General features: G+C 39.5%; 1 protein-coding gene across 1 annotated transcript in view; it reads left to right on the top strand.

The window, feature by feature from the left end:
- Positions 1-13,230, top strand: part of astn2 (astrotactin 2) — an 824,937-nt gene that overhangs the window by 753,076 nt on the left and 58,631 nt on the right. The window contains exon 21 of the mRNA XM_030148576.1: positions 2,761-2,909. Within this exon, the coding sequence (XP_030004436.1) occupies positions 2,761-2,909 (149 nt within the window). The remainder of the gene's footprint in view (positions 1-2,760; positions 2,910-13,230) is intronic.

Genomic DNA, 13,230 nt, shown 5'->3' with positions numbered 1-13,230 from the left:
ACCTAAAAACTTATTTTAAGTAATATTCCCTTAACATCGACTGTTGCAAATTTGCATCAAAACCATTTCTATCCATTTACGGAATAAGCCAAGATAGCGTGTTTGTTCCCCTAATGGTTTGGCCATATTCTGTACGTATCTAGTCAGGACGCTGATAATAATAAATCATTTTGTGGCATCAATAAAAGCATCTCCATATCCTGAAATGGGAAAACCTGTTTTATTACTTTTTCATTACTATTGACCACTATGCCTGATGTCGCAAATTTGCATCATACCCAAATTTCTATCTGTTTTATGTACTATAATCAAATTAGCAATCTCCACTTAAATTGCCATCTGTTTGAAAGCAACAAAAAAAAAAAACAAAAAAAACACAATTACCTTATTTTTTAACGTGTCCATTATTTCAGGCGTTCAGGGGTGAAAACAATTTTTATGTATTTTTTCTTGTCACATTTTTATGTATTTTTAGTCCTGTTACAGTTATCATGTCATTTTCATTGCTTTTGTCAACAGCTGGCCTACTTTACATTTTTAGGGCTCCTTGGCTTTTCCACTAATCAGCAGTGAATATTTAAAGCTGTCCTGGGTGGGAAGAAATTGTTAACAATGCTTCTGAAAGTATCCCAGTGCTACAGCCTCAACAATTCAGTATACATTGGAATAACACATAACATGATAAAATTAACAGTAAAGATGATAAAAACAGATCACATGGACAATGTAATGTGGTAAAATGAGCAGAACAGTTTAACTAATGTCCATAACTTGTTGATACATAAACTGGGACATCTTTGGGACCCAGACTAACCACAAGGTATCTGTACCCGATTGCAATCCGGACATTATGACTTTACAAAGACACTGACGCACTTTGCACAAAGTTCTGCAGCTTAAAGTGAATGAACAGAACTTTTGCTGTGATGCCAGACACTGAAGAGTCACTAGAGACGGACTTAAAGAGTCCTGGTAGCCTAGACACAGTAATGCTAATGGCGGATGATGCAGAGCGGTGACGCCTTGACATCATGAGTGAAAGGAGCTGCTGCTGAAGACCACCCTTCATCATAACACAGAGCAGCTCTTCTTTAATTAAAAACTAGCATCAAACAGGTTGTCTAGTGTTAGCCTTTGCATTATTGTTCACTATTATGTAATTAAAAGAGCAAATGTCTAATGAACCAGTATTCAAACATATGAACACCTGTTTATGCTGCGTCATTTCATTCATTTTCATCTATGCCCTGCTATTATTGATGTGTCTTTGTGTCTTTTCGTCTTGTTAGATGTTTTTACATCTTTTGTTATGCTGTCATTGTTTTTGTCTATGGCTTTTGCATTGATTTCATGTTGTTCCATTTTTGATATCCTTTTAACAGTTACCACTGTCTAAACTGGTGTCTTATTTTTGTTATTATTTCTTTAATTTGTAAGTTTGGATCCAAATGAACCAACAACTAGCCAGTGGAATCATTCGCAAACCTCTACCAAGTCACAACACTACCACAAAACTTCGTCACTCATAATTTCATTTTGCATTCTAGACAGAAGTGGTCCAAAGATACCTCAAAATGCGAAATACATTTTTATACAAACTTGCAATATGGTGATGTTTACAAAATTACTGACTAAGATCTTAACCTTTGACCTTTCAAAGTCAAGAATTTTGCAGCACTAGATCGGGACAGTATACAGTACATGTACATAATGAATGATAATCAAATCAGACAAGACACGGCAGAGAAAGGATTTAACAAAAACACTTGTGCATGTGAGCAAATGAGGATAATGGGCATGTTGCAAATTTTTCCATTTTGTCACCATTATGATCAGGTGAATTCCCACACAAAAAATCATCAGAGGAATGTATCCCACAGGCAGTAGGTACACTTAAAACATTCTTAAACTGCTATTTTGTAGGCTGTTAAAATATATTTGCCCCACTGCCCCTGTTGACAGCAGTACATTGCTTAGTTTATGATACTCCTGTCTGCTTTATTCACTGCCATCTATTGCAAAAAACGACCTTACTTACCACTTGAAAAGTTCCCAAATAACCCCTCAGCGTCTTATGCACTTGTACAGAGTAGCCATGGCTGAGCCTAATATCAACTGTCATGAACGTCAATCATCTTTTGTTTTTTTAAAAACAAATTACAGATTGGAGACTTTCATTCGTTGATGCAGGCTGCATGAAAAACATGTGTTTTTAAGTCAGTCCAGCAGCCATCTGGAAGCCCCCTCTCTGGCCAGAGCTGGAGTGTAAAGCCAGTAATAACCTGCAGAGCTTGTGTTATTTGTCTCGAAGGAAGAAACAGAGTAGAGTGTTTTTATGAAAGGACGACCTACCTTTTCTCATGCCATTGTCATAAATACAGCTGGAGGGCAGGCAAGTGGAAATATTTTTTTTTCTTTTATCTCTTTGAAGGATTAAAGAGGAAAAACTGCACAAGGAACACTGCTGGAGAACAGGCGGCATTGGAATGTTGTTTTATTTGAAGCCATTGTGTTGTCCTGTGAGATATAAGCAGAGATGTGAAGGTTTTTATGACTCCAGCAGGACATGGGATTGTCCAGGATTATATGCACACATTCTAGGCTTAGATGCACACTTTAGGGATCAGATACACACATGCACATGTAGACTTTTATTTCAAATTCCAGATGTGGGCTAAAAATACTATTTGTTTTTATTGTCAAGTACTCATTTACTTACTGCTATTAACATTTTTTATTTTATTTTTTTTTCTTAATTAGTTTGCGCCTAGCTCCATACCTGGAGCCCTCAAGCACAATGGTGGCCCTGGAGTGGATGGATGTGGAGCCTCTGATTGGCTGCAAGATTTCTGACTATATCATCCAACATAAAAGAGTGGAAGACCCCTCGGAGCCAGAGGTCTACACAGGTAACTCCCACCCAGGATCATGTGCTTTTTGAAACTACATTTTTCAGATAAATACAATGTGTTGTACATTCATTTTTTTTTCTTTGTGCCAAATCAGATCAGGTTCTCTAATTATTACACAGTGTCCAACATACTTTGTCCAAATAGGCCACTGTTTGGACGCGTCTGTCTTTGCATTTTCTTCCATCCACATGCTTTCCCTCAACTGCCCACAGGCATGAAAATTAGGTGGACTAGAGAATCTAAATTGTCTAATTAGATTAGTCAACAAGTCTTGCCATCAACTGTAATATGTGAAAATTTATCTGAGTTATAATTCAGTTGAAACTTTATTAAGAACACAAACATATCATTAGCCTCATAGCATAATTGCCTAAGTCATATTTTTGGCCAAATTGTAATATCTATGTAACTTTACTCTTCTAACACTGCTGCTTCATTTTATGCAGATATCACAATTTTGCCAAAAAATATGACTTAGGCAATTATGCTATGAGGTTAATGATATAGGAAAAATAAATGAATACACAAATCCTGCACAGAGATAATCATTTCAGAGTAATCAAATGTACAGGCCACAGCATCAGTGGTTCCGCATCCAAGATGAGAACTAGAAGAAGGGTTTGTTACTATTAAAATAAGTATGTAAGATTTAATATCACGTGCATAACATGTAATGTTGTAATATTCATGATCTCTGAAGGTCCGAAGGTGTAAAAATCTTGGTTTCTGCCATATTTTACTCAGCCTAGGAAGTGTCTTGGATAAACAGGACTCTGGATTTAATTCCAAGACCATAACTACAAGGTTATCACTAAAATGCCTATTATAAAAATGCATCAGATTTATTTGTTAACATCATTGCCATGATATGATTACTGCAGTTATTTCTATCCTGCCTGAAGTTTCAAGGAGCTAATTTCAGTTTGTGATTTGTATGTTTATCTGTTTATCTTGTTAGTCCTTGGTTTGGATCATTTCTAGTAACATTTTGGGAGGGACTTCCGGTTTAACAAGCATGGAGTAGGACATGTTTTCCTCTAGCTCCCACTACTTTTAACTTTAAAACTCGCCTTTGTAATCTTTTCATGACTGAATATTTGTTCTGAGGGTGTTTTTTGTTTTGTTTTTTCAGCTACTTGGCACTGTTTCGCCTCATCATGCTACCTAAACTTGCCAAGGCGAGCGAAAAAAAAATGAGCTGGAGGCTGTTGCTGCTCTTAGCAGTATTAGCAAAGCTGATTTAGTAGCCTTGTTAGCTGAACTCAAGACGTCCCTGGTTGCTGAGATTTGAAAAAATATTTCAACAGAGTGAATGGGAAAGTAGATGGGCTCCAGGAGACTGTTAATAGTCATGACGAGTGCCTGGATTCCCTATAGTAACATTATGGAGCTTTCATACCAATCACAGGAAGCAAAACACGAAGAATAACTAACAAAAGACAAAATGAGTAGAGTTATGACCCGCATAGCCTTTTTTATAAAGGGAAACACAGCTTGCATAGATGACGATGGCAGGATATGTCACGCCACATGAAATGAAAACCTCGAACAGATTCTCAGGTGTGAATACTGTTACTTCATGAGACTCATTGTATTTCAAGATGTGATGGAGAAAGCTTCAAATATGTAAAGTTACAAAAAGTTTATTGACGAAGATGGGGGTAGTGTTCTCAGACAGAGCCAGGACAAAGAGGAGATGTCAGAGGAAGGGTGATTAAAAAAAAAAGAAAGAAAGAAAGAAAGAAAGAAAGAACCTGGTGAAATGAGGTGGTCTGGAAGATGCAGGCTTTCTGGCTTTAGTCATTGAGGAGAACGGACAGGCCATCCATCACCCCAGGGAGGAGTGCTGATGAAGCCTGGTCACCAGCAAGGGGAGAGAGGGTACAGACAGCTAGACCGGGTGATGCTGGCAGAGGTGAGGGAGGAAGTGGGCAGATGGTGTGGGGTGACTCACTCTGCTATATGCCAGTCACTACTATTAATCATGTCATTACGCACCGTCTAATACAGATTAGAAGTCATTGTCCTCATCTTTCGTCTTCTTTTCCATTTCAGTCTGTTGGTGTTTATCTCTGCCTGATAGTAGCGTTGTTCTACCATCCAGACAAAGCTGCAGAAGAACTTTAGGGAGGTCAACTTTGAGAAAACTTACCACAAAAGCTAAAAGCAGTGTAAATAATGTGGGGGTTAGGTTATTAAGTAACACTTAAAGACCCCAAAACATCTACTGATCTAAAATATTGGATAACTGCTGAACCATCAATACATTTGTAGTTGGAGTTTGACAGCTTTTCAGCAGCATCAGATATGTTTTTGTCTTCTATGCATCCATAGTCTCTGTACTGAACATGGAAACATCATTGTCTTCTGCAACACTGACCCTTTTTACATGACCATAAAAGTCCGATAACTGAAAGTAATCAGATAATTGTAATAACACATCAATGCACTTAAGAAATGCAATAATTGAAAAACCCTGGTTTAGATGCTCCAGTCCATTATCTGATTTCTTTCAGAGTGCGTACGTACATAGGGATGGTAGACTTAAACTTCCTGTTGTCGTTTGCCCATGTTTGACTATGTAACTACCGTTCCCTTGGATTTTAATTATGTTTACACATGCGCAGATGTAAATGAATGAAATAAATCAGATTAACCTGTATACATGCTAGAAGACATCAGAGTATTGGGGAGAAATCCAAGTGTATTAATCTGATTTCTCATTAACAGATAACCACCATTATCTGATAAAATATGCTGTGTCAGATTATACTGTTTACATGATCACTTGAATAATCTGATAACCCCAGAAACTGGATAATGATCGGAGTATTGGTGTGCATGCAAACACTGATTCACCAGTAAAACCCTTGTTGTTTGTAAAAGACAGTGGTTGTAGACTTGTTTTTATGTAGAATTAGTGATATGTTGTGCTTAAAAGTTCATGTTGTCTTCAGTTTTTTCTGTTTTGATGTAATAACCCTTGAATTTACTGAGCTTTTCTCATCACCTATGTGGTAAATTAAATATGGGAAAATACCTAAATCTTACTGAAAAAATAGGACCAATGGCCCTGTAGCTTACCGGCCAAATTAAAAGCTTTGGGAAATGTATCTAGATGCCATTTGTTATCACCCAGTTATGTGTACTTATTATATTACAGAAATAGCCCATGTTTTGGTCATATTCCAATCAGATCTGTAAAAAATTCAAATTCCAACTTGATATCATTGATACTTACTGATTCAATCCACTTCCTATCTCTTATAATGGGAAAATTTTTCAAAGTGGCACCAAATCCAGAATCAGATCCAGATCGAAATAATTTCAATACCTTGTGTTGACATCATCATAAAGAAGCTGTATACCAAGTTTGAAGTCAATCAGAACTGTAGTTTCGGAGAAGAAGACGATTGAAATGTTTTCCCCATAAGAGCCCATGTTAAATTTTCTGCAAGTTCCCGGATCCAGATGAAGATCCTGATCAGCATGTGGCCATTATGTCTTGGTCATCTCCCCATCAGGGCTGGACTGTAGAAATTTCAACTTGATATCATTTATATTTACTGAGTTATTGCATCGATCCACTTCCTATCTCTTATAATGGGGAAATTATTCAAAGTCACACCAAATCCAGAATCAAATCCGGATCCAAATAATTTCACTAACTTTTGTTGACATCATCATAAAGAAGCTGTATACCAAGTTTGAAGTCAATCGGATTTGTAGTTTCGGAGAAGAAGACGATTGAAATTTTTGTAACGGACGACAGACCTGAACAGACAATGACAGACGACGACGATGGACGCCACATGACGACAATAGCTTACGGCCTATCAGCCGGTAAGCTAAAAATGCAATGGTGATATATGGTGGTAAATCACTTGGTAATGGTTACATATAGATAGAAATTCATTTGGTTGTCACCACAAAAAAAGATTGGATCTTTATGGGTCAAGGCAGGGCTATAAATCATGTTTCTGTGCAAACATGTAGTGTATACATATGTCAAGGGACCCTCCACTTTAACTATAAATACTTATGACTGTAACTACTCAAAACCTCCATTGTTCTCTAGAAGAGGGGATCAATATGGCTGATACAAACTTGGAAGTAATTGCAAGGGTAGATTTATGAAATATTTGGGCCCTCTTAAAGTAATGAGCTCTTGTTCTCTGGACTCAGCAACTAAAACGGCATCGTGTTTCAAAGTATCATTTTCTCACACTTACTCCGACTTATTTAGAAATTGCTAGATTTATGCTCCCTTTTACCCACAGCTGACTCTGTACTTAAAGGCCATATCTGATGCAAATTTTGAAGAAACTACAACTCTGCATAATAAAACCAAAACCTGAAGTAAATACAGTGTTAACTCCAGTTGGTAAAATTTAGCCTTGGACCTCAATTACCTTGTGGATCAAACTCTCCCATTGATGGATGGTTTTTTCTCAGCAGTCCACCTCTTGACTTTGACTATAGACACACTCATTCCCCTGTTGAAGCTGCCAATGAAACCAGCTTTCTGCTGTTGGCCACTGAGCAGCTCTAATGGAGCAGTTTGGGGATAAATACTTTGCTCGCGGGCACCTTGGTGGTTTTTCTGGAAAGCAAGTGTTTCTCTCCCTCATTTTCCCTGTTCATATTTTCCAAGACTGTGTGATGATTTGAAGCAGTAAGCTTGCAGTCAGGCCTTCTTCTCTATCATCTTTTAAGGGTGGGGGCACACTGAAGGATTATTCGGCTGATTTACAATAAGCCATTTTTGACAATCTAGACAATTATGGGGGAAAAACCTGATCCAAAGCTTAGTTATGGCTGATAGTTGGCAATGTAGGGTAGTGTGAGGACTCAAATTCAGTTTTACCATATTAAAAGGGGAAAATTAGGAAAAAAAGATTTGCCTTACACTGGTAAGCACAAAGCAGGTATTCATGGTAGTATTTTAATCTTAATCATTATAGTATATTCAGAATATTAATGTATTATTATTTCAGCTCTATGTGCAGAATTCAACTGAAGCACAATGAAGCCACAGCACAAGATATATTTTTGTGCTGCGAAGACAAATCACTGCAGGATTGGTGGTTAGATCTAAGGGCCAGACCCACAAATGGATTGTGAGACTTGTGTGGCCTCTAAACTGGTGCAAATTAGACAAATTTACTACATATAATTCACAACATACCGGCAAAGAGTAGAATTCCCTGCAAATCCAGTCAGACGTGGGGGCGATTGGAAAAACAAAGAGGCTGAGCTCTGATGTTCAGCTTCTTCAAATAAAAATGACCGGACTGGTGGAAATCAGGCTGCTTTAACACAAACACTTCACTGTATTAGCCTGGAATCCAAGAGTACAAGACGTAACATTACACTGCTGTCACACGCTGACTGATCTGGTGTCAATAAAGTTATCACTAAGTTATATGTGATAACTAAAGTTATCACTTTTGGAGTCTACAGATGTACTTATGGTTTCAGATGCTGCTGATGCTGAACATCAGCACTAGCGGGGTTCCTTCACATTTGAAATTTCAAAATTCCATACTTTTTCCAGACCCTAATTTCCAGATGGTAAAAAATATTCCTACCAGTCTTTATATTTGAGATTTATGAGCCATTCGTCAGAGAATTTACATCTACCCATTATGAGTCCTGCCAACGATCATACAAGGCATGTTGAATAGCTCACTCACGACCAGTGTGTGGACATCACCTGTCCATTGAAGCAACAGTGAAACTTGACAACACCTGGACAGGCATTAAAATGGGTTGTAGGAGGATAAGAGCAGAAGGCTGGGAATTCAACTTGTCAATCTGCCCAAATGTTTTCTGGGATGCGTAGCCTACTATATGTGCTCTCACACAAACATTTTAGCTGGGCTCCTTAAAGGAGTGATATTGAATGAACTTATGCATTTTACAGTATTTCCCTGTGGTCTACATAAACTGTAAATGCTATGCTTGGGTCTGAATTCTTCATTAATTCAACTCCTCAGGTCCATCTTCAACCCTATTTCTGAGTAATGACACCAGAAAGTCATTTTGAGCACTGACCCTTTAAATGCACATGAGCCACTTCAGGCCCTGCCCCCTCCAGGTTGTTGGCTGTGCTGCTCTTTCCCGTTCAACCAACAACTGAACATTTTGGCAATTGGCTCAAAGTTTGGACATATTTTCAGTATAGACTACAACCGCTCCTGCTGACAAACAATTATGGCGTGCATAGAGAAATTTTTGTCTGAAGTTTTGACCTTGTATGTGCAAATGTTGTGACGTAACTAGTTACAGAAATTAAAATGGGTTGTAGAAATCCACTCGATTTTTGCCTAAATTAATATAAAGATAGCTTTGCAGCACCTGGAGCATTCAAATTTAAACTTTTTGAACTGTTAGGGTCCACAAATACACAAATAAATGTACCAAAGGCTAATAAAAGTGGGTTTAGCAAAATATGACCTTTTTAAGAAAACAGATCGATCCATTTCTTTTTTTAAGATATTCATAATTTTATGTTTTAGAACAGAGAACAGTGGTAACAGTCTTGGAAACATGAATATTTTTCCTTACATTTGTTTCCGTTTTCCATACTTTTCCAGACCTTGAAATTTATAAAATCAAATTTCATACTTTTCCATACTTTCCATATTTGCGTAGGAACCCTGTACTAGTGTCTCCACAATGTCCTAGATACATTCAGTGGCACCTGAACAACATTATTATACAGCATTAATGGAACATGATTCAGACTTGTATGACTCACATTAATAGCCCGAGTCTGTTTTGACAAACATTCCAGTAGAATGTGTTACAGATAACAGCACACAGACATTGGTGCAAATTACATTACAAAATCTTAGATAAATAACAGGTGAACTCTTTGGTTTGCCAAATCAACATATTCAACTTGTTTCCTTATGGTGCCCAACCATAGACCTTAAACTATATTGAAAAGACAGTAGTTATAAATCCTGCTTTGTTCAATGGGTCTCAAGCCAAACTAAAAGCAAGTTTTCCCACAGATGATAAGTGAGTCTGTTATGTGTTCAAATTGTCATCATTTGAATCGGTTTGTTTTTAGTTTGTTAGTTGACGTTGTAAAAATGGTGAGCTGTCATAACCAGTTATGGTCAGGAATCTGTCATATGCATGCCCAGAAACTAGTCAGGCAGCTGGCAGGTGTGCAGACATGACATCCCTGTCTATCGACTCCAAATTGCGTCACAAAAGCAACATGGCAGCTCCTCTGACCACCCGATTTTGGCTTCACTTTTTACACAGCAAGAGGAAAGGGTCCTGTGACGTCCATCTTTATCCACAGTCTGTGGTTGGGACAAAACTTTAAAGAGACATTTGCATGGACACTCCCACCAGTCTTCCAGTGACAAAAACACAGTGGAGTAAAGACCGGGGTCCACCATCAGCATCCAGGAGGATGAGATTCTGGCGCCGACATCCTTAAGAGCTGAGGCTGCATCCGCATCCCATTTCCAAGTTGAAACTCTGCTTCAGGCTGGTGTCTGAGAGAGAGGAAAGATAAACAGACAGCCAGCACACAAACACTCCACCATGCTGAGCATGACTCACACAGCCAGAGCACACACATTCAGCCGTGTACACACTCATACAGATGGCAGACAGAGAGTAAGTGTTGAGATGCAGACACTTGGACGTAACACTCACCGGGTTCCCAAAGGCATGTTTCTGTGTCAGTGCTGTCTAGACTAGGAAAGGAGAAGAGTATGTATTCCTCCTATGGTATGACAATAAGAAAAGACAAGTCCTTTTTTTTGCCTGAAGTTTTCCACAGATTTAACTTCTGTACTAGCAATCGGGACTTCATGTGATTGGAAAATGCTTTTCTTCTCACTATTGACCAGTTTTTTTATTCAGTTTTTTTTTACCTAATAGTTTAATATTTTATAGGAATATGTGAAAATTATATAAGTTTCAAAGAGTTGGGTAGAAATGTTAGAATGATAAAAACCAGTAACATTAAAAAATATATAACATGGGATGTTACATAATTCAGATTCAGAATTCATTCATTCATTCATCTTCTGAACCTGCTTTATCCACACCAGGGTTGCAGGGGGTGCTGAAAAGCCTATCCCAGCTATCTATGGGCTGAGACGGGGTACACCCTGGACGAGTGGCCAGTTCTTTGCAGGGCCGACATATAGAGACAAACAACCAATCACTCTCACATTCACACCTATTGGCAATTTTAGGTTGACCAATTAACCTATCAGTGTATGTTTTTGGATGGTGGGAGGCAGCCGGAGTACCCAGAAAGAACCAACACAAACAGAGAAGGGAAAGCATGCAAACGACACACAGAAAGGTCCCTGGCTGGAATCAAACCCAGGACCTTCTGCTATCCATTGCACCACTATGTTGACCAGATTCAGAATACTCTATTAATTCTAGAGGAAAGTGTTGTGTGTTGCAGTTGCTCTGGGTAGATATAAGAAAAGGTAGCAGGAAAGATTATCATTATCAATATCAATACAAATGATTACAAATAAAGCTTTGCACAGGATCTTAGCTGTTCCTAGGACTGCACTCTTTTGGACAGAGATCTCAGATGTTGTTCCCGGTATCTGCTTTAGCCATCTACTCAGCTTGGGGGTTACTGCCCCTAGTGGCCTGATCACATCAGATACCACTGTTGCCTTCACACCCCACATTGTCTCTATCTCCTCTGTCAGGCCGTGGTATTTCTCAAGCTTCTCATGTTTTTTATCCCTGATGTTGCTAACACTTGGGATTGCTACATCTATCGCTACCGCTGTCTTCTGATGTTTATCGACCACCACTATGCCAGGCTGATTGGTCGTCACCATTATGTCTGCCTGGATCTGGAAGTCCCAGAGGATCTTGGCCTTTTTGTTCTCTATTACCTTTGATCTTGATCCTGGGACCTCCAGCCCATACGCAGTACAGATGTTCCTGTACACCAGTGTTTGTCAACAAGAGCGGTACCGCCCACCCAGAGGGCATTGGGAGAACGTCAGGGGGTGTTTAGAACAAGAAAACTGAGAGGGGGGAGCTGAGACTGAAATGGGGGGGCGTTAGTGACTGTTATTTATCACAATATATAAGTATCAATATCAGATCAAGTGGTGCCATTTTTTTACTACCAGCATGTAATCTCTAATAGCCCCAGTCACAAGGGGGGTTGAAGGTTCACGATAACGTGAGGGAGCGTTTGGTCAAACAAGGATGAGAAACACAGCTGTACATTATGCCTGCTACCTGGTTATGCCCCTCCATGTATGCCCTCCCTGCCAGCATCTTGCACCCTGCTGTGCTGGACTGTCTCAGGAGCTTCTCTGCACAGTCTGCACTTAGGGTCTTGTCTGGTGTGGTAGACCTTGGCCTCTGTTACCCTTGTGTTCAGGGTCTGTTCTTGTGCAGCCATGAGTAGTGCCTCTGTGCTGTCTTTCAATCCAGGCTTTTCCAGCCTCTGGTTTGTTTTCTCGATATCAGCCACTTCCTCAATTTGCTGGTGGTACATGCCATGCAGGGGCTTGTCCTTCCATGATAGCCCCTCTGGCTCCTCTTCCTTACTGGGCTTCTGTTGCCTAAGGCTTTCACTTAGAAATTGGTCACTGGGGACCATCTTCTTAATATATTCCTGGAGGCTTGCAGTTTCCTCCTGGACAGTAGCTCTGATGCTTACTAGTCCTCAGCCTTCCTCCTTCCACTTTGTATACAGCCTCAGGATGCTGGACTAGGTAAGGAGCTTCCTTGTCTTGATATCAGTGGCTTGTATCTCTTCCAGTGGTCAAGATATTATGCCAGCAGGTATCTGATTATTGGTAGGGCATAGGTGTTAATTGCCTGGATGTTATTATTGCCTTTCAGCAGACTTTTCAGGACTTGCCTTACCTTCTGTATGAATTTGGCTGTGGCTGATCTCCGAGCTGCCTCCTCATGATTGCCATTTGCCTGTGGGATCTCCAGGTATTTGTAACTGTCCTGCACATCTGCAATGTTCCCTTCAGGTAGTTCAACCTCTTCACTTGTGATCACCTTCCATCTTCTCGATACTATCCGCCCACAATTATCTAGTCCGAATGAGTGATGTGAATCAGGGAGTCAACATCACACTCATTCTTGGCATATAGCTTGATGTCATCCATGTAAAAGATGTACCTGATGGTTGTTCCACTTCAGAACTGGTATCAGAAGCTACTCTTTGTGATGATCTGGCAGTGGCCACCACTTAAGGCCTTTGCAGAACAGCAGGTGGGGCGGAGCATCTCCTTGATATATGCCACATTTGATGCTCACCTGAGTCGACTTCCATAGC

This window comes from Sphaeramia orbicularis, chromosome 12, assembly GCF_902148855.1.
Source record: "Sphaeramia orbicularis chromosome 12, fSphaOr1.1, whole genome shotgun sequence".
Lineage (NCBI taxonomy): Eukaryota > Metazoa > Chordata > Actinopteri > Kurtiformes > Apogonidae > Sphaeramia > Sphaeramia orbicularis.
Note: the sequence above shows the minus strand (reverse complement) of the source record. Positions and strands in the feature narration are given on the sequence as shown.